The following is a 26,769-nucleotide window of genomic DNA, read 5'->3' on the forward strand; positions in this document are numbered from 1 at the left end:
TCAGTTCCTGTCAACTCGCTTTTCGCCAGGGCTTGCGGACGTTCCCAGTGGTGTTGACATTTCCCCCGACCGTAACTCTGGTCCATACTCACAACCTTGATCAGATTTACCTTTAATCTCTAGTAAGGCTAACTTGGAAACTGGACGTCTAAAGACACCTTTCGAAGTTCGAACCATCGCTTGACGTATCCTTCCATCTTGGCCTCGAATGACATGCTCCACGATTCCCCGGACCCAAGTCCGCCAGTTGTCACCGTCGATGATGAATACGAGCTCTCCTACTTTAATCGATTCTTTGTCCTCGAACCACTTAGTACGATGATTAACAAGCGGTATATACTCCTTAATCCATCTCTGCCATAGTACGTCAGCCAACTTCTGTGATTTCTTGTAACAGTCTCTCAATGCTTCTGCAGAACAGGTCGGCATGGTAATCTCTTCACAGTTTCCGGCTGGAAATCCGCGCAAAAAATGATTTGGCGTCAACGATTCGGTTTCAGCTCCGTTATGTGGAATATACGTCAACGGTCTAGAGTTTACCATATCCTCAGCTTCGGATAGCACGGTCAATAGAACCTCATCGCTCAAAGTTCTTCCATCATGAATCGCCTTCAACGCATTTTTTGTAGATCTAACAAGGCGCTCCCAACATCCTCCCATGTGGGGCGCCGCCGGTGGATTAAAATGCCAACGTGTTCGGGCATCTGTGAAAACATCAGCGCACTCCATATCAATTTTTTGAACTTCCTTTTTGAGCTCATTGCTCGCTGCTTGAAAATTTGTGCCGTTGTCGGAAAATATATCCAAAGGTACTCCACGGCGACAGATGAATCTTCGTATCGCCATCATACAGGCTTGGCTGGTTAGGCTATGAGCAACTTCCAGATGTATAGCTCTCGTAACCAAGCAAGTGAACAAAGCGACCCAACGTTTTTCTGATCGGCGCCCTACTGTGACGATAATCGGTCCGAAATAGTCTAACCGACGACACGACCAGGCACTCCGAAGGAAGATAGGAATAAAAAGCGTTCGTAAGTGATTTACCGCCAGTTACCACAAATATAGCGACCCCTTGATAATGATAAAAATAATCTTCTTGCGCAACACTGTTTAAGTTGCTACGAGCTAGTTGCCACGGAGCTCCATAATAAATAAACAAACCATTTGAGAAAATGTAGAAAAAGTTTTATTAATTTAAATTTTGTGCCATCAGAACCAAATTTAAAGACTTGAAATTATTGTGAAGAAATCGAGATTGTGAAAGCTGTACGAGGCCCTGCGACCCATCGGCCGTGAACTGATACCCCTAGGGGAATATAACTGTCCGGCCCTCGTTTAACATTTACTTCTAAAATACAAACAGATACCCATGTTTACAGCGCTGAAATGGAATTATCAAATATGACGGAGTTAGACGCTTACACAATACGCATAAAATTTGGCTTATTGAATTCATTTATTCCGAATTGCAGAATCATCCTGCACCAGAGCCAGGTTCAACAGTTTATCATGTATTGGAACAAATTAAAAAAATGTAAGATACTATCAAGCTAATGTTACAATGCTCTTTGTGTATTTACGGCGACCGGAATTGGAAGTAGAATGTCAAATCTGACACTAGGTGTATTGCTGCCACAGACAGGAAGTTTTAGTTTAGGAAGTCATTACAAAAGAATAAATATAAATTTTGTTTATAAGTATATTCGTACCTGCATATGAAGTGCGATTTTGGCATGGATAAAAATATAGTTCAGAAATTCAAGTATCTTTGATTTGCTGCAAATGAGTTTCTTGCATTTCGTACAATACTATACTGATATACCAGATCGACTCAGCTATATCATTCATATTCCGTTACTAAATTTTAATGATTATGACTGAAGTTTGAAGTTTGCTACCATTTTGTAACTCGTGTACATAGCGGAGAGCCGTCATAGATCTAAGTCTGATTACGTTAAAATATTTAACTAGCATCGGTAGATATTGAAACATTGCGTCATACCAACAACGCAGTACCCAATACAAAAGTTCTTGGCCGCATACGGCAACCTGATTGCAGTGGTATTACAAGAAATTTTTCGTATGCTCGAGACCTAGCTGAGCTAATCGATCTAATAATCTAACGCGTGATGATGATGCAGAATTTGCAACTTGCCGCGAAATAAGGATATTCCTCTCGAGGCACTTTGTTTTGTTTACTTTCTTCAAGTCTTCAACATGCAGTAACCAAGGTTTTGGTAACTGTTTATTCAAAACTAATAATTGATCAACTTGTGTTGCTAGTTTTAATAGTTTTTCAGATAATTTCATTTTGACATTACCAGTTACTGAGGGGTAGTTAAATTTGCGATACAGTTTTGATAGGCGAGTGGCAGGTCGTGTCGTCGGTCTAACCCAACGTGACTGAACGGTCTCTGATGAGGCACGATACGCTGCGATGGTAGAGGTGCCATTCTTGGGATAGATGGACGAGATTTGCGAACTTTACACCAACAACAATCTTTCACCGCGTGCCACACAGCTGCTCTTAGCTTCGGGATATAAAATCGCTGACGAATTTCATTCACGATGGTCTCTCTATTAGCATGACCAAATTTATGATGATAGTGTAACAGCAATTTTGTGGTTATATTATGCTGCTTCGGCAACACCACGGGGAAACGAAGTTCAAACGGTAGAAATTCGGCATATGCGGTCCTTCCTTCCATCCGGATCACTCCGTTTTCATCTAAGAGAGGCGAATGTTTGTACAGTATACTGTCTTTATCGATTGATCGTTGTTTTTCACGAGGAAGTTCGCGGTTCTTCAGTAATGTTTTCAATTCATTTCCAAATTCCTCGCGTTGTGCCTCCTGCCACAGATGGTTTTCGGCTCGTTGATATTCTTCACGCTTCAGCGGTGTCACGATTGATATAACAGAAATTTTGATTAATTTTCTCACTTTGGCCGCAGCCGCAATCGTTTCTATGGGAAGGCCTTTGATTTTTCTTCTGCAGTTCGACACAAAACGAAGCACGCAGGCCAGACAGCGCACCAAAACACTCCATTTGGAAAAGCGACTCGAATCTATGAGCGAATCCTGTAAAATAATCTCGTGAAATAAGTGATGTGCTCTCATTTCCTCCTTTACGTTGGCAGGCGGGACTTCATTCCTTGGCCAATTTTCCTCTTGAGTGTTCAAAAAATCTGGCCCGGTCACCCATTCTCCACAGAGTGTTAGCGAAGATGTGCCGCCCCACTTTGTCAGTATGTCGGCGATGTTTTTACTCGTTGGCACCCAGCGCCATTCTACAACCTTAGACTGACTGAGAATTTCGCCAATACGAAAGGCTACAAACTGGGAATACTTTTTATGATCAGAGCGAATCCATGAAAGCACAGTTTGAGAATCAGACCAGAAAACTCGTCGTCTAATCGGTAAAGAATGCGATTCTTGAACCATGTGTGCCAGTCTTGACCCTAGTACCGCTGCTTGGAGTTCTAATCGCGGTATAGAGAGATGTTTTAACGGCGCTACTTTAGATTTAGCTGCTACTAACGCACACTGTGGTATGCCATTGACTAAAATTCGGAGATAAGCCACGCACCCATATGCATTTTCACTTGCATCTGTGAATACATGTAGTTGGAGCGAGTCATAATCTGCCTGTGTGGCTTCGGGAAAATAACAACGCGAAATTTTTATTTTGGTTACATCTGCCATCGACGTTGTCCACCTCAACCATTTCTCTGCATTCACATCGTCTAATTTTTCATCCCAGGAACAGCCCAGTCGCCACAGATCCTGTATGATGATTTTCCCGTAAATTGTGTAAGGAGCTATCATGCCAAGTGGATCGAAGAGGCTCATGACGCAACTTAAAACTTCGCGCTTCGTCGGTCGTCTTTCTCCCGAAACAAATGGACGAAGGTCTTCTCGCAGTGTGGGGCAAAAGATAAAAACATCTTCTTCCGGATTCCAGGAAACGCCCAGAACCCGTTCCGTATTACCGGATTTACTACAGTTGAAATTGACTACATGATGATCTCGTCGCTCACCGAGTACACCCAAAAACTCTTTACTATTCGAGACCCAATTTCGAATTTGGAATCCGGCTTTGGAATGAATGAAGCTTACTTCTTTTGCTCGTTTTACCGCCTGTCGCACTGTATCTACGCTATCGTAGTAATCATCGACATAGTGCTTCTCCATGATAGCTTTTGTTGCTTCTGGGTACTCCGCTACGAAATCGTTGGCATTTTTGTTTTTGATAAACTGCGCCGAACACGGAGAGCTCGTCGATCCAAACGTTGCCACATCCATTATATACACTTCTGGTGGGTCACTGGAGTTCGAACGATAGAGAAACCTTTGATATTGTTTGTCACTGTCGCGTATGAGAATTTGGTGATACATCTCTCTTATGTCGGCTCCGAAAGCGATACGTCTTTCACGGAAATGACTAATTACGACTGGTAAGCTTGTAAGAAGGTCTGGCCCTTTTAACAATACAGAGTTCAGGGATATTCCTTGGACGATAGCAGCTGCATCCCATACTAAGCGTATCTTTCCTGGCTTTTTTGCATTTAGTACAACGTTTAAGGGTAAATACCATACTTTTCCTTCCTCGGAACTCGCTAATTCCTGTGCCGTTGCTTTGTGAGCATAGCCTTTGACTACATACTCACCGATCTGTTTCTCAACAGCTCGCTGAAGATCAGGGTTCTTAGACAGTTTTTTCTCTAAGTTACTCATACGTTTTACTGCCATCGGAAAACTATTTGGTAGCTTGGGATGATCGACTCTCCACAGCAGCCCAGTTTGAAACCGATTACCGATTCGCACGGTCGTTTTTTCCAAAATCTCTCGAGCTCTCCGTTCTTCAGCAGACTCCGGCCGAACAGCGACAGTAACTCCCGACTCATCCAAGGTATAATGCGCTCTGAGCAGATCATGCAGATCCAGGTTCGACATAATATGTGTGACATGATGTCCGGTGAATCCTTCTAGTGTATCACTACTATCTTGATGACCGTATACAGTCCAACCTAGCGGAGTTCGTACGGCTATTGGTTCTCCTGGATTTCCAATGCGTGATTCTAATGGAGCATACACATGGAGATGCTTTAATCCAATTAGGACTCGAGGGGTTCCTTGCATGTAGTCAGCTACTGGCAGTCCGTTCAAATGTTTGTAACGCGCCGCTACGTCCGAAAATTTCAGCCTTTGCTCGGGTAGTTGTAGTTGTTCAACAGTGTGCACATTTCTTAATAAGTACTTGTCACACGAGTTTCTTGCCGATATCGCAAGATGTAGACGCCTAGAGTCCCGCTCTAGTCTCGACATACCAGCCGTCCATTTAACGAGAATCGGTTGAATCGTACCATTCAGCTTTATCTGATCAGCTATTTGATCTTCAATTAAAGAATACGAAGACCCTTCATCTAAGAAAGCGATTACATCTACATAGTGTGCTCCATTGTGCAGTCTCACGGGGACCATTCGGAAAATAACTGGTTGATTGAACAATGTATTATGAACATTACAAACGGTCTCTCTAGGAGAAGCAGCGTTTCTTGCTGGGTGAAGCAATTGGTGATGACGTTCCTTACAACCATCTACATTACAATAACCTTTGAAACGACATCGTGTCTGACCATGTTCGTTGAGACACATTTGGCACAGCTTCCATTTTTCGACTTCGCGCTTCCTACCATCCAACGACATCTTACGAAAATTCTCACAAAGACGGATTCGATGGTCTATGCGGTTGCAAATTCGACAAGGTTTACGATTTATAGCTTCATCTCTAATGGATGAGCTTCTATTATGAAGCTCCAGTTGAAGTTGAGACTGATCATTAACACCAACATGAGTGTGTAAGTAGGCTTCGCGTTCTTTCTCCTTTCGTTTTTTTTCATTTCGCTCTCTGCTAAATTTTCCAGTTTGATCTGATGCTATATCTACGTAAATTGATATTTCGCTTGCTTCAGAAACTATTTCTGATAGAAAATTTGAGAAAGTCGTCAAATTTACTTCCCGCTGCTGTCTTTTGTACCGTACCCATTCCAGTTTGTTACTCGATGGAAGCTTATCAACTAGCTCTTGAATAAGCATAGGGTTGATTAAGTGATCCCGCATTTCCGCTGCAACCATATGATCGCAGAGCTGTTGCACTATCATACCGAATGAAATAAAAGTATGCAACCTATCGACACGAGGAGCTTCTGCCTTCCTTGCTTTTAACAGCAACGTGTGAAGTAGATGTTCCGGTCTACCATATAAACATCTTAAAGTTTCAATTACTTGAGGAACGGTTTCGGGAAGCAAAAGTCGACTTCGGACCGCCTCCAATGCCGGGCCCTTCAAGCATTCTTACAGTCTGCCAAGATTTTCGAGGTTAGAGTAGTTACATGCACTGTTACCGTTATTGAAGCTACTTATAAATAAAGGCCACTCTTCTGGCTTTCCGGTGAACACCGGAAGTTTCTGGAATGGTCCTTTTCGTGCTGCTAACATTGCCTTCGACAAGCTCGGTTCGCTACGCAGTGAGTTCTCTTGATATTCATCGTAATCTGGTTCACTGAACTCTTAGGTACTTTCATCGTCGGATTCGGTCTCGTTTACCGCAGAGAACAATTTATGCGTGGACTTGCTCTGCTTTGTATCTTTGGGAGTGGAGTTATTTGGAAGCGCACCCAAACGATCCGCAGAATATTTTTTCTTCTGCATTTTGTCGCTAGTGGTTTGTGCCTTTTCCTTCCATGTATCCGTGAGCATATTGCGCGATTTTCTGTTCCTTTGTGGATTTATTCCACCGACTGCACTTTCCTGTGAGTTGCGATCACGCCGGTATTCCTTTAGCATTTGATTCCGCTTCTGTTGAAATTCATCGTCGACGAGTCTTCTCATTTCCAGCATTTCTCGTTCCAATTCCAATTGTATCATACGTTTTTTACGTTCTAATTTCAATTGAGACAAAATAATTTGTTGTTGCTCTTCTCGAAACTTTTCAAGCTCTTGTTCTTGATTTTGGTTTGATGTTGACGAAGAGCCCTTTTCTTCTGAATCATTTTTGGTGGGCGACTCCTCCGTTTGTTCCAATGCGGCACATTTTGCACAGCTCCAAGACTGATCTTTAATGTCGTCAGTCACTCCGACACATTTGAAGTGGTACCACTGTTTACATTTCTCGCAAAACGCCATGTTTTCATCAGCATCATCCGGCTTATCGCAAGAGGCACAGTTATACTCCGATATTTCGAGGTTATGTTCGTCTCCGCTTGAGGACATATTAAATTTTTGAGTTTTGTTCCGACCGAAATAGAAAACTTTTTTACAGCAGACGTGGTAACGCACAGCTCAAAACTGCAATATATTTGTCGTTAATTTTTTCTTCGTGAATAAATTTACCTGGTTTACATTTAGTAATCTTCTCCGATTCTCAATTCTCGATCCGAACAATGTTTTCCTTTCCTTCACCTACTATCCTTTCATAAATATTATAATTAGTTCAATTTCACAATTCTTGCAATGTTTACTTACAAACTGAATATTTTAATGTTTCCAAAATCAAAATTCTTATAATTTCATCAACTTATTTCCGAAATCTATAAACCACATTTCTTGCTCATAAATTACTTTCTTCTTGCTTCTCTTACGTTCACACCGATAAGTAGCGAGCAGCGTTGCCATTCAGTTCCTGTCAACTCGCTTTTCGCCAGGGCTTGCGGACGTTCCCAGTGGTGTTGACACCTTAGTTTCAAATTTTACCATTAAGATAACGAGAAAAGGAATATTCATTGTGCATACTTCAACGTTTGCCAATAAACTTACTGAAAACAAACAAATAATCCGTGTACCCCCCAAAAATATCAATACCGATTAACAAATACGATTCGCTGGATGGATTTAAAAATCTAGCGAATTCCAGCTGTATTGAATAGTAAATGTTTAATCTAGTAACGATAAATAAGATAAATAAATTAACTAGTTAGACGAAATTTTTGCACTAGTTATTTTTTAATCTGTGTTCCCTTAATTTCACAGGTTTCGATGAATTTATCAAAAAACAATAATACTTCACGATGTTCATTTATTTACGGATTATATGGAAATTTTCTTCGAACGTCGATAATGACTGATGAACAAGTCAGTATAATTATGGCAGGAGGATGTTCAGAGCAACTGTGTGCATTTTATAACTATTAATCGGAAACGGAATCACCCAGTACGGTGCACTTCTTACCTGAATGGTTGTTCGTGATGAAATGTGTGAAACAGTTCTTTTACAATGCGATTGACCTGTTGAAGTCGTACCCACCGCAATTTGTCATGGCATGCTATGTATTGATCATTATGAATTCGTTTGTACCCACACAAACTGTACCGATGTACTTAATCGTTTTATTCATTCCTAAAAACAAGCAAAACCCTGGTATTAAATTCCTACTTATGTAATTTGATCTTCTGTCTTTGCAGTCGACTCATAACACAGAACACACTTTCAAAATTTTAATCTAGAATTATAGCCCACCCATATGAATCTGGCAGCTGCTGAATTTACTTCAAGAATTTTTCCTGATCGGGACTCGAATATACAATAACTGGCTCGCCAACCCGAAATGCCAATTTTATTTTCATCCCTCTAGCATTCAAAATAACCTCAAACAAACTGGTTCGGAATCCGGATCTCAATGTTAGTCCCCCTCCCCCTTCGACTTGCTAAAAAACCCAAGTATATATATGAAATAAGAGAAAACATTTTTTCTAGCCACCGGCTGAAAGTCTCTTTAATAAAGAAAACTAACTAACAAACATTTTTTCTCACATTTTTAAGTCAACAGTTCGTGTAAGAGCAAATTCAGCAGCTAGAAGTTCCATATAGAAGATCTATAATAGAACTGAAACTGGAACAACCGTATCCCCAGCAAGCCTTCTAGTTTTATTTATTCGAACAGTTCTTCTGTCAAAACTAAAACTGGCAGACGCTGCCTTTCTATTTTTTTTTTCTACACGCTGCCAAAAAATTACCTAATTTTAAGTACTTTTCACTCAATAGAGGGGTTGTGTGCAGGAAGCCAATTTTGGGTAAAATGGGTTTTACTTATTTATGAGTAAAAACATCAATAGTACTGATTAGGTAGAAACTACGCAAGCGATATAAAAATCAACTTGGGTAATTTGATTTCAGTTTTCGTTCGATGGTTTGAAAAATAAAACGCAAACAATAAAGTCAACTATGATTACTTTATTTATTTAATATTTATCTTTTTACATATTTCAACAATGTAACTATATCATTGAACTACCAAGGCTGTTCTATTCAGCTGCTGGAACTGCACCGTTGAGCGATCGAACGTATCTCAATATCTTCCATCGCCTGAAATGATATTGCGGTGTAATTATTATTTTAAAAAGAAATTATACAAAGCTACTCACACTGCGATTGATGACAATCATTGAATTATTCTCCCAAAACCGGCAATTTTACAAAATAATTTCACTCACTTCAAATCTGACCGATAGTTTCTGCAATGCAACACACAAAATTTTTTCACCCAACAGCAACTTATTGAAGTAAACTACACTGTTGAGTGAAAACTACTCAACCGATACAGTACTTTTCACCCAACAATTAAAAACATGCTTGATTACTTCATGTTAGGTGAATTTAAGTCAACCGTTGGGTTTTTTTTGGCAGCGTGTATATTTCAAACACGAGTAAAACACTGCTGCCAGTTTTTCTTGTTAAAAAATTCAGAAATAAGTGATGTGCTCTCATTTCCTCCTTTACGTTGGCAGGCGGGACTTCATTCCTTGGCCAATTTTCCTCTTGAGTGTTCAAAAAATCTGGCCCGGTCACCCATTCTCCACAGAGTGTTAGCGAAGATGTGCCGCCCCACTTTGTCAGTATGTCGGCGATGTTTTTACTCGTTGGCACCCAGCGCCATTCTACAACCTTAGACTGACTGAGAATTTCGCCAATACGAAAGGCTACAAACTGGGAATACTTTTTATGATCAGAGCGAATCCATGAAAGCACAGTTTGAGAATCAGACCAGAAAACTCGTCGTCTAATCGGTAAAGAATGCGATTCTTGAACCATGTGTGCCAGTCTTGACCCTAGTACCGCTGCTTGGAGTTCTAATCGCGGTATAGAGAGATGTTTTAACGGCGCTACTTTAGATTTAGCTGCTACTAACGCACACTGTGGTATGCCATTGACTAAAATTCGGAGATAAGCCACGCACCCATATGCATTTTCACTTGCATCTGTGAATACATGTAGTTGGAGCGAGTCATAATCTGCCTGTGTGGCTTCGGGAAAATAACAACGCGAAATTTTTATTTTGGTTACATCTGCCATCGACGTTGTCCACCTCAACCATTTCTCTGCATTCACATCGTCTAATTTTTCATCCCAGGAACAGCCCAGTCGCCACAGATCCTGTATGATGATTTTCCCGTAAATTGTGTAAGGAGCTATCATGCCAAGTGGATCGAAGAGGCTCATGACGCAACTTAAAACTTCGCGCTTCGTCGGTCGTCTTTCTCCCGAAACAAATGGACGAAGGTCTTCTCGCAGTGTGGGGCAAAAGATAAAAACATCTTCTTCCGGATTCCAGGAAACGCCCAGAACCCGTTCCGTATTACCGGATTTACTACAGTTGAAATTGACTACATGATGATCTCGTCGCTCACCGAGTACACCCAAAAACTCTTTACTATTCGAGACCCAATTTCGAATTTGGAATCCGGCTTTGGAATGAATGAAGCTTACTTCTTTTGCTCGTTTTACCGCCTGTCGCACTGTATCTACGCTATCGTAGTAATCATCGACATAGTGCTTCTCCATGATAGCTTTTGTTGCTTCTGGGTACTCCGCTACGAAATCGTTGGCATTTTTGTTTTTGATAAACTGCGCCGAACACGGAGAGCTCGTCGATCCAAACGTTGCCACATCCATTATATACACTTCTGGTGGGTCACTGGAGTTCGAACGATAGAGAAACCTTTGATATTGTTTGTCACTGTCGCGTATGAGAATTTGGTGATACATCTCTCTTATGTCGGCTCCGAAAGCGATACGTCTTTCACGGAAATGACTAATTACGACTGGTAAGCTTGTAAGAAGGTCTGGCCCTTTTAACAATACAGAGTTCAGGGATATTCCTTGGACGATAGCAGCTGCATCCCATACTAAGCGTATCTTTCCTGGCTTTTTTGCATTTAGTACAACGTTTAAGGGTAAATACCATACTTTTCCTTCCTCGGAACTCGCTAATTCCTGTGCCGTTGCTTTGTGAGCATAGCCTTTGACTACATACTCACCGATCTGTTTCTCAACAGCTCGCTGAAGATCAGGGTTCTTAGACAGTTTTTTCTCTAAGTTACTCATACGTTTTACTGCCATCGGAAAACTATTTGGTAGCTTGGGATGATCGACTCTCCACAGCAGCCCAGTTTGAAACCGATTACCGATTCGCACGGTCGTTTTTTCCAAAATCTCTCGAGCTCTCCGTTCTTCAGCAGACTCCGGCCGAACAGCGACAGTAACTCCCGACTCATCCAAGGTATAATGCGCTCTGAGCAGATCATGCAGATCCAGGTTCGACATAATATGTGTGACATGATGTCCGGTGAATCCTTCTAGTGTATCACTACTATCTTGATGACCGTATACAGTCCAACCTAGCGGAGTTCGTACGGCTATTGGTTCTCCTGGATTTCCAATGCGTGATTCTAATGGAGCATACACATGGAGATGCTTTAATCCAATTAGGACTCGAGGGGTTCCTTGCATGTAGTCAGCTACTGGCAGTCCGTTCAAATGTTTGTAACGCGCCGCTACGTCCGAAAATTTCAGCCTTTGCTCGGGTAGTTGTAGTTGTTCAACAGTGTGCACATTTCTTAATAAGTACTTGTCACACGAGTTTCTTGCCGATATCGCAAGATGTAGACGCCTAGAGTCCCGCTCTAGTCTCGACATACCAGCCGTCCATTTAACGAGAATCGGTTGAATCGTACCATTCAGCTTTATCTGATCAGCTATTTGATCTTCAATTAAAGAATACGAAGACCCTTCATCTAAGAAAGCGATTACATCTACATAGTGTGCTCCATTGTGCAGTCTCACGGGGACCATTCGGAAAATAACTGGTTGATTGAACAATGTATTATGAACATTACAAACGGTCTCTCTAGGAGAAGCAGCGTTTCTTGCTGGGTGAAGCAATTGGTGATGACGTTCCTTACAACCATCTACATTACAATAACCTTTGAAACGACATCGTGTCTGACCATGTTCGTTGAGACACATTTGGCACAGCTTCCATTTTTCGACTTCGCGCTTCCTACCATCCAACGACATCTTACGAAAATTCTCACAAAGACGGATTCGATGGTCTATGCGGTTGCAAATTCGACAAGGTTTACGATTTATAGCTTCATCTCTAATGGATGAGCTTCTATTATGAAGCTCCAGTTGAAGTTGAGACTGATCATTAACACCAACATGAGTGTGTAAGTAGGCTTCGCGTTCTTTCTCCTTTCGTTTTTTTTCATTTCGCTCTCTGCTAAATTTTCCAGTTTGATCTGATGCTATATCTACGTAAATTGATATTTCGCTTGCTTCAGAAACTATTTCTGATAGAAAATTTGAGAAAGTCGTCAAATTTACTTCCCGCTGCTGTCTTTTGTACCGTACCCATTCCAGTTTGTTACTCGATGGAAGCTTATCAACTAGCTCTTGAATAAGCATAGGGTTGATTAAGTGATCCCGCATTTCCGCTGCAACCATATGATCGCAGAGCTGTTGCACTATCATACCGAATGAAATAAAAGTATGCAACCTATCGACACGAGGAGCTTCTGCCTTCCTTGCTTTTAACAGCAACGTGTGAAGTAGATGTTCCGGTCTACCATATAAACATCTTAAAGTTTCAATTACTTGAGGAACGGTTTCGGGAAGCAAAAGTCGACTTCGGACCGCCTCCAATGCCGGGCCCTTCAAGCATTCTTACAGTCTGCCAAGATTTTCGAGGTTAGAGTAGTTACATGCACTGTTACCGTTATTGAAGCTACTTATAAATAAAGGCCACTCTTCTGGCTTTCCGGTGAACACCGGAAGTTTCTGGAATGGTCCTTTTCGTGCTGCTAACATTGCCTTCGACAAGCTCGGTTCGCTACGCAGTGAGTTCTCTTGATATTCATCGTAATCTGGTTCACTGAACTCTTAGGTACTTTCATCGTCGGATTCGGTCTCGTTTACCGCAGAGAACAATTTATGCGTGGACTTGCTCTGCTTTGTATCTTTGGGAGTGGAGTTATTTGGAAGCGCACCCAAACGATCCGCAGAATATTTTTTCTTCTGCATTTTGTCGCTAGTGGTTTGTGCCTTTTCCTTCCATGTATCCGTGAGCATATTGCGCGATTTTCTGTTCCTTTGTGGATTTATTCCACCGACTGCACTTTCCTGTGAGTTGCGATCACGCCGGTATTCCTTTAGCATTTGATTCCGCTTCTGTTGAAATTCATCGTCGACGAGTCTTCTCATTTCCAGCATTTCTCGTTCCAATTCCAATTGTATCATACGTTTTTTACGTTCTAATTTCAATTGAGACAAAATAATTTGTTGTTGCTCTTCTCGAAACTTTTCAAGCTCTTGTTCTTGATTTTGGTTTGATGTTGACGAAGAGCCCTTTTCTTCTGAATCATTTTTGGTGGGCGACTCCTCCGTTTGTTCCAATGCGGCACATTTTGCACAGCTCCAAGACTGATCTTTAATGTCGTCAGTCACTCCGACACATTTGAAGTGGTACCACTGTTTACATTTCTCGCAAAACGCCATGTTTTCATCAGCATCATCCGGCTTATCGCAAGAGGCACAGTTATACTCCGATATTTCGAGGTTATGTTCGTCTCCGCTTGAGGACATATTAAATTTTTGAGTTTTGTTCCGACCGAAATAGAAAACTTTTTTACAGCAGACGTGGTAACGCACAGCTCAAAACTGCAATATATTTGTCGTTAATTTTTTCTTCGTGAATAAATTTACCTGGTTTACATTTAGTAATCTTCTCCGATTCTCAATTCTCGATCCGAACAATGTTTTCCTTTCCTTCACCTACTATCCTTTCATAAATATTATAATTAGTTCAATTTCACAATTCTTGCAATGTTTACTTACAAACTGAATATTTTAATGTTTCCAAAATCAAAATTCTTATAATTTCATCAACTTATTTCCGAAATCTATAAACCACATTTCTTGCTCATAAATTACTTTCTTCTTGCTTCTCTTACGTTCACACCGATAAGTAGCGAGCAGCGTTGCCATTCAGTTCCTGTCAACTCGCTTTTCGCCAGGGCTTGCGGACGTTCCCAGTGGTGTTGACACCTTAGTTTCAAATTTTACCATTAAGATAACGAGAAAAGGAATATTCATTGTGCATACTTCAACGTTTGCCAATAAACTTACTGAAAACAAACAAATAATCCGTGTACCCCCCAAAAATATCAATACCGATTAACAAATACGATTCGCTGGATGGATTTAAAAATCTAGCGAATTCCAGCTGTATTGAATAGTAAATGTTTAATCTAGTAACGATAAATAAGATAAATAAATTAACTAGTTAGACGAAATTTTTGCACAAGTTATTTTTTAATCTGTGTTCCCTTAATTTCACAGGTTTCGATGAATTTATCAAAAAACAATAATACTTCACGATGTTCATTTATTTACGGATTATATGGAAATTTTCTTCGAACGTCGATAATGACTGATGAACAAGTCAGTATAATTATGGCAGGAGGATGTTCAGAGCAACTGTGTGCATTTTATAACTATTAATCGGAAACGGAATCACCCAGTACGGTGCACTTCTTACCTGAATGGTTGTTCGTGATGAAATGTGTGAAACAGTTCTTTTACAATGCGATTGACCTGTTGAAGTCGTACCCACCGCAATTTGTCATGGCATGCTATGTATTGATCATTATGAATTCGTTTGTACCCACACAAACTGTACCGATGTACTTAATCGTTTTATTCATTCCTAAAAACAAGCAAAACCCTGGTATTAAATTCCTACTTATGTAATTTGATCTTCTGTCTTTGCAGTCGACTCATAACACAGAACACACTTTCAAAATTTTAATCTAGAATTATAGCCCACCCATATGAATCTGGCAGCTGCTGAATTTACTTCAAGAATTTTTCCTGATCGGGACTCGAATATACAATAACTGGCTCGCCAACCCGAAATGCCAATTTTATTTTCATCCCTCTAGCATTCAAAATAACCTCAAACAAACTGGTTCGGAATCCGGATCTCAATGTTAGTCCCCCTCCCCCTTCGACTTGCTAAAAAACCCAAGTATATATATGAAATAAGAGAAAACATTTTTTCTAGCCACCGGCTGAAAGTCTCTTTAATAAAGAAAACTAACTAACAAACATTTTTTCTCACATTTTTAAGTCAACAGTTCGTGTAAGAGCAAATTCAGCAGCTAGAAGTTCCATATAGAAGATCTATAATAGAACTGAAACTGGAACAACCGTATCCCCAGCAAGCCTTCTAGTTTTATTTATTCGAACAGTTCTTCTGTCAAAACTAAAACTGGCAGACGCTGCCTTTCTATTTTTTTTTTCTACACGCTGCCAAAAAATTACCTAATTTTAAGTACTTTTCACTCAATAGAGGGGTTGTGTGCAGGAAGCCAATTTTGGGTAAAATGGGTTTTACTTATTTATGAGTAAAAACATCAATAGTACTGATTAGGTAGAAACTACGCAAGCGATATAAAAATCAACTTGGGTAATTTGATTTCAGTTTTCGTTCGATGGTTTGAAAAATAAAACGCAAACAATAAAGTCAACTATGATTACTTTATTTATTTAATATTTATCTTTTTACATATTTCAACAATGTAACTATATCATTGAACTACCAAGGCTGTTCTATTCAGCTGCTGGAACTGCACCGTTGAGCGATCGAACGTATCTCAATATCTTCCATCGCCTGAAATGATATTGCGGTGTAATTATTATTTTAAAAAGAAATTATACAAAGCTACTCACACTGCGATTGATGACAATCATTGAATTATTCTCCCAAAACCGGCAATTTTACAAAATAATTTCACTCACTTCAAATCTGACCGATAGTTTCTGCAATGCAACACACAAAATTTTTTCACCCAACAGCAACTTATTGAAGTAAACTACACTGTTGAGTGAAAACTACTCAACCGATACAGTACTTTTCACCCAACAATTAAAAACATGCTTGATTACTTCATGTTAGGTGAATTTAAGTCAACCGTTGGGTTTTTTTTGGCAGCGTGTATATTTCAAACACGAGTAAAACACTGCTGCCAGTTTTTCTTGTTAAAAAATTCAGATTTAAATTTTGTAACTGACATAAATTATGCATCTAGAACTAGAACACTACCAAAGACATCATATTAACAAGATATCCAGCTCTCACATTTCCCGAAAAAATCATTAACAACATCCTTTTTTGCGAGCATGTCGTCTCAGACGAGTCCGCATCTAATCTCGTATATATCTGAATATGCCCTAAAACTGCAATCATCATTTTATTAGTTTAAATAATGAAACCTAGATGGCGAACCATATTATATTATTTTGCGTTAGATCGTCAATCCAGACCATTCTTTTTTTCTCAGTGAAGTTTAAATAAACATGAAAATGACGTGCATGTGACAAACTGGAAGCCCATTGCAAGATTTTATGTTTTTGTCGAAAATTCAAGCAAAATCTCACAGTTTTGAAAACGGAATGAATTTCGACAAAATTTGTCGTCTCTGTTGCGACCGCAGCTCTCGACTATACTCGATTCTTGAAGAACGCTATACTTATTCACTGAAGAGTCTATTCAGTGATATTTTACAAATAGAGGTAAATAGATTGTTTTATAAGAATGTTTAAGATAATTGCTAGAACATGTTTGCTAATATACTGACTACACTTTCTCTCAGATTTCTGCCGATGATGATTTACCACAACAAATATGCGAGTTGTGCAGGTCTACATTGAGCAAGATGCACGAAACCATTAAGGCCTTCCGTGAGAATGATCGTATGTTGCGGTTGCAGCGATATGGAGAATTGATGCAGGTTGACATAAAAGAGGAAATATTCGATACAGAGGAAACGAACCATGTTTTTATTCAGGAATTGTGAGTGCCTTTGGTTCATTGAAATAAAAAAATTCAGAATAGCATTCTTTTCCTTATAGGAACATAGACGTTGGTGATCAAAACATGTTGACGCAGAGTATCGAAAACGATCAGCAGGCTACTAGTGACTTGGAACTGCATGAAGAATGGTTGCAATCGGATACCGAAAGTCTTCCTGATACTTTCGAAAAAAAGAAAAAATCTGCCAACAAGCAACGCAACAGAAAACAAAAAGATGATCGGAAACAAGCCAGAGGGCGCAGAGGTGGACGACCCAGAACCCGCTTTGAAGACCCAAACCGTCCTCGGCTTAATGATTTTATATGTTACATATGCAAAAGCGATTCATTGGGTACGCCTGAAGCTTTACTTGCTCATCTAGATTCTCATTTGAACATGATACCTTACACTTGTACCGCTTGTGTGTTGGAAACCGTGGTCATCAGCAGGGTGACGACGCTCAACATTCACATGAGGATGCACGAAAATCCACACAAATGTCCCCACTGCGATCGGCGATACAGCAACAAACGGGCTATTGATACACATGTGCAGACATTTCATCTAGGCGACAATGCTCCATGCCCTTCGCCCTGTGATCAGTGTGGTAAGGTTTGTTCTTCCAACGCATCATTAAAACAACACCAAAAATTGCATACCAGTGGATCAACCTGCGAAATTTGCGGGAAAATATTTATCGGAAAGCACAAGCTTCGCAGACACATCGAAAGAATCCATGAGAAAATAAAGAAATTTGAATGTTATTTGTGTCAGAAAAAGTTGTCCTCTCTGACCGCACTACAAGTTCATATCAAAACAATGCATTCAACGAAAGAGGTGAAGTGTGTTTACTGCGACAAGAGGTTTGTTTATTTGAAATTAAATGTTTTATAATTAAAAATTTCTTCTATTAATTGCAGTTATCCATCTGAGCTATCTCTTCGTTATCACCTGAAAAAGCACGAACAGAATCCCAATGTAAAATTTTCGAGTAATTGGAAAGACTACTACACTTTCGTGGAAGCGGATGAAGGAACCAGACCAGAGGATAGACTAAAGAAGTGTAATTTGTGTGGATCTGTGTTCAAGTCCATTGCGCCCCATATGCATTTGGTACATTTTCCGACGGAGTATAAATGCGAATTGTGCGACATGGTATTCAAGCGTAAGTCGTCGTACAATACTCATGTCCTAGAACACAAACATGGCAAGGCCCACAGGTGTCCGATCTGCGGCAAAGAAATTTCCGACAGAAAAAACTTGATTGCCCATCTAAGAACAAAAAAACATCGGGATCATCCGCTAAGTAAATGTCTTGATTGGCTAAATATACAAAAAGGACCTGATAGAGTCGTAGTTAAAGTTGACAGAAATGATTCGGAATGCGAAACGGAAATTAAGCCTGAGATCCAAAAGTTGCTTTAATCACTTCATCATTGTTACCCACTTAGCGTCTTTTGGAGCTAACTCACCACGCTGGCCGGCTGTTCATTTATAGCTAAGCATTTTTGCAATCAATTGTTATATTCACGTATTTGAACATAGACCTTTACTAATCTATAATAAATTGTCATTTTTATTCAAAACCTGAATTGATTGAAATTCCCTATAACGTGAGGCAGTAACATATTCCCTGTAAGAAGTGGATCACAACAATGTCCAATAAAGAAGGAACTTGTTCAGGACCGATTGAATTATTATGGATTGACTTTTATTGGACGCGCACCTTTGTTCTTTTTTCTCACTGCTTTTGCGGATGTATTTGATTCATGCTAATTCGTGATTCGTAAAAATCTGACTGCTTAAAACATTGACTACATCCAGAAAACATAAGCCAAGAAAAGTATACGAAAATTTCAAATCTGTATGTAATTTTATAGTCGCATTTAAAAGAATTATAATCGCCCTCCTTCCCCAGTAGGCCTATTCGTTTCGGAATTTCTGCGCATCTTGTGTCCTGGATAAGCTTACATCAATCCTTGAACTGCGTTGGAGAGTTCTGCGAGTAAAACTGACCAGCACTGACAGACTCGAACAAATCAGGAATTCCACAAGACAGTAACTTGGGATTTTTGCTACTTGTGTTATTTTTCAATGATGTCTGATTTGCTTTGGAGAACGGTTACAATCTTAAAATTGTACCTCGTTATTCGTGCTGTGGAGAATTGTTGACGATTACAACATGCACTAGATTTGTTCGTAGATCGGTGTTGCCGGAACAAACGTCACGTTTCAACCACAGACTAACTGTCATGACACGTGACGTTGATAATGTATTTAACGTTTTTAGCAATGTTTGAAGGTAACAATTTATTTTTCTCATCGTTATTCAGATAAATGGTCTTCTCATGTACGTGGAACCGATTATTGGTTTGTGGTATATACATAGCAGTAATATTAATATTTTCTTCGCACGGAATGTGTAAAAAGTTCATTATTGGGCCCGATTAAAAATGAACTTGTACCCAAAGTTAAACTCAAAAATATTCAAGCTCCTGCAGCCTTTCAGTCATCGGCACGGAAATACACCTTATCAACAATGTCAATTAGAAGGAAAATGTTTACTTTTGGGTAATTCACTGGCAGCGTGCAACGAATAAAATCGATTGAAAATTTACTGCAGCATATTCGGAAATCAAACAGTATTTACTTGGTCGCCTCAATTGAGAAACTGTGTAGCGAATCTGAGTCCTATAGTTTCGAATTGGAATCTTGTTTTGATATTCGCGACATAACGTTAAATTTAAGTTACTGTTTTAGGAAATCGGCCGGAATAATGGATTTCGAGAAAATTTGTCGTCTGTGCTGCCAAAGCATCTATCGATTGAATTCTATTCATATTGCAAATGATATTCCAACGAAAGATCTATTTAGTGATATACTACGACTCGAGGTAGTTAAAAATATAAAGTAGGATAACTCAGAAACAGATTCGGATTTTTCTCAAAAAAACTGTATTTGCTATGAAATATGTTTCTGTGGGTTTCCATGGGAACCAGTAATGTATGCTGTTTTTATTCGTTTCCAGATCTCAGTAGACGATAATTTACCACAACAAATCTGCGAAATGTGTCTCTCTACATTGACTGAAATGCACGACAAAATTGAGGCTTTTCGAGAAAACGATCGCATACTCCGGTTACAGCTCCTTGGAGATTCAACAATCGATATCAAGGAGGAAGCAATTAATATTGATGAGAAATATACACCCACGTATGAACTGACTTATATTTTGTTTTGATAAAGAGTGACATTTTTTTTGTTTTGTTTTAGCGATGCTGATGTAGAAAGCATATCGATAATATAAGATATTGCAGATAATCAGAACTCTAAAGATCAAGGATCAGACAAACAATGCTCAGAGTCCATTACGAAAAGTCCGTTCAATATTGTTATTGTAAAAAAGGACACACCCTTAAACAGTTTACCCGGAAAACATCAGAAACATAAACAAATCAAAATTCGCAATAGTGAACGGCAAACCCTACCCGATAAAAGCTCGATTCGCCGTCGATTGAATGATTTCATATGTTATGTTTGTAAAAGTGATTCCCTGGGTACACCCGAGGCATTGTTTTATCACCTCAACAACCAGTCGGATGTGCTACCTTTCACTTGCACGCTCTGTATCTCGGAATCTATTGTCATAAACAAATTGACCACACTTAACCTGCATTTGAAAATGCATCAAAATCCGTTCAAATGTTCACACTGTGACCGGCGGTACAGCGAAAAACATATCGTCGATAGGCATGTACAAAAGTTTCACCTCGGCGCCGACCGTCCGGGCCCGTCGCCTTGTGAGGTTTGTGGCAAGGTTTGTTCTTCGCAGTCATCTCTACTGCTTCACATGAACTTGCACACAAACGAGTACACCCGTGAGATTTGTGATAAGGCGTTCGTTGAAAAACATAAACTTCGCGAACATATAGAACGAATGCATGATAAATTGCGAAAATACGAATGTCATTTGTGCCAAAAAAAGTTAAGTTGTTTAAGCTCCGTGCAAGGTCACATGAAACGGATGCATTCGGCGAAGGAATTTGCATGTGAATATTGCGATAAAAGGGTTTTTTTTTTTAAATTTCAATCTATTTTCAGAATGTGTGAAACGTTCAATTGATTTTTTGTAGGTATGCTTCGAAACTTTCCCTCCGTCAGCATGTAAAGATTCATAAACACAAACGTGCTTGAAAGCTGTACCACGCTTTAGTGGAAATGAACTAAAACGAACAAATCAGAGAACATTTGAAAATATGTAACGTCGTGCTGTTGTCAGAACTATGAACGTTTGGCAAATCGGTCGATTGGTTGAGCATGTCGGAGTCTGATTTGGATGTTCAAAGAGCAGATGATGGAATAAAATGAGTCATCCAGATGAGTATTAAACTCGAGAGAACCATTATTTTTCTTCAAATGTGAACAATTTTTATGTTCAAATATCACCAAATAAAGCACAAAAATTAACTGTAAAATGTTATTGTTCGTTTTGTTTTTATTTCAACTGAATATTTAACCACTATTGTAATACTCGTTTACCTTACCTATTCAATTGAATCGATACTAATGGAATTTGTATCATAAGTGATACCTGTGATTTAAAACAGAGCTTATTCTAAACGAAGCTTGAGTTGGAAAACGGAAAAAAATTCGCCGGATTGACATCTTCCGGGGTAATTCAATCGCAAAGCTGAATCAGTTGTATGCCACCCTTTCTCAGCCGTTTCCGTGGTGTGCCGCTTTGTTCGTTTTCATTGAATTCCAAACTGTGTGCTTGAATCAAATGTTGCATGTGCATTTGTTTTGTCCTGAAAAGGGAAATTTTATTTTTTTCTTCTTCATAACTAGCACTACCGTCTATTTACCTGAAAGCAGAACCGCAGATATCGCATATAATCTTCGTATCGCTGTGTGCTAAAATATGAACCTTCAAATTGGCCGGAGAAGAAAAAACTTTATCGCAACGGAAGCATTTGTGCTCGTTGGATTCGGTGTCGGTTTCTAGTTCCCTGGCTGGACGCTTGGACCTTTTTTCATCGTGCACCAAATCCAAATGATAACGGAGGTCGTTTGTCGACTGGAATCTTTTATCGCATATCTGGCAAACATAACCATTCTCGCTATCGTTGTGAGTTTTCACGTGCCGATGATAATTGGCGAGATCTTTGAATATTCTACCACAATCCAGACAGGTTCGCCATTCGGAGTTAACCTCGCCTTGCTCTGTTGGACTGGACAGCAAATCTTCCGAGTCATCCGAATTCGATTGCTCTAATAAATCACGTCGAGACGGTTTCTTTTTGCCTGTGCTATTCAACGGTGTCGTCCTGGAGGCTTTGTTCTTCGAAGTAGGTTCTTTCACTGTGTCGTTCTTGCTGTTAACATTAAACCGTAGTAGCAATTGTTTCTGAGACTGTTCACATTTCTTAACGAAATTTGCAAATTGTTTCATAATTTGTATGCAATGGTCGCAAACCCCAAGTGGAAGTCCCAACTGATTCTTATACTTCCCCATGCAGCATTCGGTAACTTCCTCCAAACCGGGAAGTTGATCCAATCGTCCGTTGAATTTAGTAACACTCCTCTTGGCACAGAGCCGACAAAAATATTCTTTCGGTTCCGGTTTATTCTCTTCCTCGATAACCTGCTCCAGAAGAGCAAGTTGCAGTGTCGGTATGGTTCCCATGATTAGTCGAGGTTTCTTTTTACTTCGGTCTATGAAGCGTTCTTCGAAATGCATTTCGCAGATTTTTGCATTCATTGGCAGCTCAGTTTTATACTTGGCCGCCCAAGCCGTTCCCCTCCACCAATGAGGCAAATCTCCAAAGGACATGTTGAAGAATGCCACATCGTTCCATCCGACGTACGCCGAACAACCGGGAATGAAACAATGATCAGCGCTTTGTCGTATTGGAACCTGAAAACGAGAGGAGAGAATTTTGAATATGAAAACAAGCCATTGATTGAAGACGAAGACGATTTATTATTTTCTGATTCTCACCATTTGTATGAGATCCGACTCCATAGTTATTTTCAAATACGAAAACTAGAAGTAATTGAAAGAAGAAACAAAGATAAATGCACGAAACAACTCGCAATTTATATATAAGATTCAAGAGAAGATAATTGTTGGTACACTTTGTATTTATATTTCATTGACACCTGAATTGCAACTTGTGTGAAACCTGCAGCTAAAATTTTCCAAGGTGGTATATAGCGACATCTGCTAGTGAGTAGCTATATTATTCATAACGCTACTTCACAGATTTCTAACGATCGTTGATGATATTCCCCGGTGGCACATTTTTGAGCGTATGAGCAGTATGAGCATGATGAGCATAAATAACATAAGGGCTGAGGCCAGTGTGTTTCTGGGCTTTTTTTCACGGTTCAAATCTGATTTTCTCAGAAACGGTGACGAATATCAAAAAACCCAACTGACAATCTTAGAAAATTATTTTAGATTATTCTGTGAAAATTTCAGAATGATCTTTTTTCTGATGGAAAGTCTTTTTTCTGATGGAAGAATTGCGTCGCCGTCTTTCAACTTTTTCATTGAATATCTCGCCTTCAAAAGCGTGGATCAAAAATCTATCCTGATAATGTCTAGATAATTGAATTTAGATTTGATTAGTGCATAAAAACATAAGTCGATTTCTATGGCGGCGCCATTTTTTTCTGCTTCAAAATATGAGAGTAATAAAATCAGCCCAAAAAGGCTGCCAAACAAGCGGTAGCTCTATTGGATTGTATGTGATGTAGTCAAACTTGTAACCGAAAATATCAAAACTTTCTTGCCCACCCGGCCACATCGAGTCATTTTTGTCCCTTAAGAGACATTGGTTAAAAGCGCCACTGTTATAACTAAAAACAATAAAATACTACAAGGTACGTCTGCTAACGATAACAACAAAAGCATTAATAATGAATTAATAAACGAATGTACGATTTGCGAACCAATAGCCCCTCTAGCGGCACTGGATGGGAAATATACTGTTTCTCCCTTACAATCACCTCACATTTCAATGGTATTGTGATATTCCATCTAAAATATCTGATTAACTCGAGAATTTTTTATCAGTTTGAATATTATATCAATACCTCTGGCTGGAAGTCTCTTAGATAAAGAAAATTTTGTCTTTAACTTCGTAAAGCTTCGAGCATAGGCTGTTGAAGCTAAATTAGCTGAGATCCGGTTGTAAGATTTGGAGTTTTTCGACGTAAGTTTGTAAACTGCTAGAAAGGTGCCGAAATTTTCCGTGCCGTAGCATTGAGGTTGAGTTTATTATTTCGGATAGGGTTTTCGCCGTTTACTGCGTTTCCGCAGTTCACGAGTGCACTCTGGATGTGAATCTTTGGCTTTGGCATTTTTTCTCTTCTTCCCCAGTTTGTGTGTGGCCAAATGTTTTCGCAGCCTCGTGGCCGTAGAAAACTTTTTCTGACACTGGTCACATTCGTATTCCTGCACATGACACTTTAAATGAGAAATCATAGTGCTCATATTGTTGGCTTCGTACAGGTCACAGTAGTTGCATTTTAAGTGCATTGGACTCCGATTTAGCACAGTATAGTGCTCGATCCAAGATTTAGTGGTATAGTTATCGTTCTGGGCATGATTCTGGATGAATTTGAGCACAAACATTAATTTGAGCTTGCAATAATGAACACTGATAATACCTTTAGTTGATGCAGAATCAGGTTGGCGGAAGTGTTGTACACTTCAGAACACATATGACATTCATATCTCAGAATCTGACTATGTTTCTCGAGATGTATTTCGTACGAATCAATCGTTTGGAAGGCCTAAAATTACGAATTATTTGTAGATGTTGAACGAAACCTAACAGAACGTTTTACCTTGGGGCAGAACTGACATATGTGTTCATCTGTTTCGGATTTATTTTCTTGCTCGACTACTTCAGGAAGTTGCAGTGTCGGTATGGTTCCCACCATAAGTCGAGCTTTCTTTTTACTTCGGTCGATAAAACGTTCTTCGAAATGCATTTCACAGATTTTTGCATTCATTGGGAGCTCAGTTTTATGTTCCGCCGCCCAAGTCGTACTGTCCCACCAATGGGGTAAATCTCCAAAGGACATGTCGAAAAATACTACATTGTTCCATCCGACGCACCCAGCAGACGCCGAGCAGCCGGGAATAACGCAGCGACCAGTGTTTAATCGAACCGATCGAACCTGAAAACAAAGAAACGTTAAAGATGCAAACAAGCCATTGACGACGATGATTACCATTCTATTCCTCACTATTTGTATTGCGTCTGACTCCATAGCTATTTTATGCGTACACCAAGTAGAAGTAATTAAAATTAAAAGCGGAAAATTATACACGAAACGATTTGCAATTTATGTATGATTCGATAAAAGATTATTTCGAGTTCAGTTGTATTCGTATTATCAAATTAAAAAAAACCGGGATTTCAATTTCTGTCCAGCGATGCCAGGTAGCAATTTCAAATATTTTCAGATAGGGTTGGAAAAATTTGTGAATTTAAAAAAGCCTACGAGAATCAAATACACTACAAATAATGGTTCATGGGTTTCGAATAAGTAAACAAAATAAAGGGCACGATAGTTTTGAAAGTTCGTTAATTTTGACAAATGTCTGTGAAAAAAATCGATTTTTAGAAGTCTGCAGGAAAAATAATTTCAACTTCAAATTATATCTGCAGACATGATGGCATCTCTGCTTGTTTGAAACTTATGTGAAACTTGCAACTCAAACTTTCCACGGCGGTATGTAGCGCCGTCTGACTGTGGATAGCTATAATATTTATAACGTTTCTTTACGCCAGAGATGCCATTTATACAGATTTATCTGTATTATACAGATTTTTACATACGCATACAGATTTAATACAGAGTACAGATTTTATAGATTTTTTAAATTTTATACAGATTTATACAGATGTCACAAAAAGTAAGAAAGAACAAATTTAACTTTTCTGTCTGAGAAATCTTTTAGTATTTGATTCCAGTGACGATATAAAAGTCTATCAATCAACGGATAAATCACAAATTAATATGAAAATCTGTGAAATCCATTTATATTATAATTTGAAACCAATTTGAACTGATATTCAATTTTTTTCAATGACTGAGTGAAAACATCTATTGGAGAAGCCAAATGAATGAAAAACTAACAGAAAAGATGATTTTTTGGATACGCTTAAAGACAGTACTTTATTTAAGGAAGTAATGGCATCATGAAACTTTACTGTCAAACTGAGAGTTGTATGAACCGACTTGACGTTGCATATTGGGCGTTGAAATTCCATGTCAAATTAAAAAGTCATCAATTTCAAACTAGATAAATATATGGAATTGCAATTCAATTGTGGAAAAAAAAACTATGGAACTTCGTCGTTGAATTGACTGATTGAATCTACCATCCTACAACCACAACCTATTGGAATAACATGATGATAAATTTTTTTGTAAGAATTTCATTTTATTACTGAATACAGATTAATACAGATTTTTTATACAAAGAATACAGATTTTCTATGAAAATATCTGGCATCTCTGCTTTGCGCGGTTAAGTTGAGGTACCCATTTATATG

At 39.2% G+C, this 26,769-nt stretch overlaps 4 protein-coding genes across 4 annotated transcripts; 2 read left to right on the top strand and 2 right to left on the bottom strand.

The window, feature by feature from the left end:
* On the bottom strand, nt 1-846 carry LOC131425583 (uncharacterized). Its single transcript, XM_058587586.1, has one exon. The coding sequence runs from the start codon at nt 844-846 to the stop codon at nt 1-3; it is 846 nt and encodes a 281-aa protein (XP_058443569.1).
* A 15,854-nt stretch (nt 847-16,700) lies between these two features.
* Nucleotides 16,701-18,743, top strand: LOC131436101 (zinc finger protein 37-like). Its single transcript, XM_058604598.1, has 4 exons — nt 16,701-16,911; nt 16,992-17,191; nt 17,251-18,054; nt 18,112-18,743. The coding sequence occupies exons 1-4, from the start codon at nt 16,744-16,746 to the stop codon at nt 18,614-18,616; spliced, it is 1,677 nt and encodes a 558-aa protein (XP_058460581.1). The 5' UTR covers nt 16,701-16,743; the 3' UTR covers nt 18,617-18,743.
* A 1,017-nt stretch (nt 18,744-19,760) lies between these two features.
* Nucleotides 19,761-21,653, top strand: LOC131436111 (uncharacterized). The gene is made up of 3 exons (XM_058604609.1): nt 19,761-20,084; nt 20,220-20,404; nt 20,465-21,653. Exons 1-3 carry the CDS (start codon nt 19,968-19,970, stop codon nt 20,496-20,498), a joined length of 336 nt encoding a protein of 111 aa, XP_058460592.1. The 5' UTR covers nt 19,761-19,967; the 3' UTR covers nt 20,499-21,653.
* A 15-nt stretch (nt 21,654-21,668) lies between these two features.
* Nucleotides 21,669-25,629, bottom strand: LOC131425589 (zinc finger protein 3 homolog). Its single transcript, XM_058587600.1, has 6 exons — nt 25,439-25,629; nt 25,049-25,384; nt 24,869-24,994; nt 24,480-24,809; nt 22,057-23,108; nt 21,669-21,999 (listed from the first exon to the last, which is right to left on the bottom strand). The coding sequence occupies exons 1-6, from the start codon at nt 25,475-25,477 to the stop codon at nt 21,870-21,872; spliced, it is 2,013 nt and encodes a 670-aa protein (XP_058443583.1). The 5' UTR covers nt 25,478-25,629; the 3' UTR covers nt 21,669-21,869.
* Nucleotides 25,630-26,769: the final 1,140 nt, after the last annotated feature.

Source organism: Malaya genurostris, chromosome 1 (genome assembly GCF_030247185.1).
Source record: "Malaya genurostris strain Urasoe2022 chromosome 1, Malgen_1.1, whole genome shotgun sequence".
Classification (NCBI taxonomy): Eukaryota; Metazoa; Arthropoda; class Insecta; order Diptera; family Culicidae; genus Malaya; species Malaya genurostris.

What these genes read in the sequence shown, in the direction of transcription:
- LOC131425583 (XM_058587586.1), bottom strand. Translation starts at nt 846, where the DNA reads ATGGCGATACGAAGATTCATCTGTCGCCGTGGAGTACCTTTGGATATA.
- LOC131436101 (XM_058604598.1), top strand. Translation starts at nt 16,744, where the DNA reads ATGTTTTTGTCGAAAATTCAAGCAAAATCTCACAGTTTTGAAAACGGA. An exon ending in GTGATATTTTACAAATAGAG is followed by an intron (nt 16,912 to 16,991) that starts GTAAATAGATTG and finishes ACTTTCTCTCAG; the next exon opens with ATTTCTGCCGATGATGATTT. An exon ending in TGTGTTTACTGCGACAAGAG is followed by an intron (nt 18,055 to 18,111) that starts GTTTGTTTATTT and finishes TATTAATTGCAG; the next exon opens with TTATCCATCTGAGCTATCTC.
- LOC131436111 (XM_058604609.1), top strand. Translation starts at nt 19,968, where the DNA reads ATGGATTTCGAGAAAATTTGTCGTCTGTGCTGCCAAAGCATCTATCGA. An exon ending in GTGATATACTACGACTCGAG is followed by an intron (nt 20,085 to 20,219) that starts GTAGTTAAAAAT and finishes ATTCGTTTCCAG; the next exon opens with ATCTCAGTAGACGATAATTT. An exon ending in GATGAGAAATATACACCCAC is followed by an intron (nt 20,405 to 20,464) that starts GTATGAACTGAC and finishes GTTTTGTTTTAG; the next exon opens with CGATGCTGATGTAGAAAGCA.
- LOC131425589 (XM_058587600.1), bottom strand. Translation starts at nt 25,477, where the DNA reads ATGGAGTCAGACGCAATACAAATAGTGAGGAATAGAATG. An exon ending in TGATTCTGCATCAACTAAAG is followed by an intron (nt 24,810 to 24,868) that starts GTATTATCAGTG and finishes AAATTCATCCAG; the next exon opens with AATCATGCCCAGAACGATAA. An exon ending in GGCGAAAACCCTATCCGAAA is followed by an intron (nt 23,109 to 24,479) that starts TAATAAACTCAA and finishes TCTCGTTTTCAG; the next exon opens with GTTCCAATACGACAAAGCGC.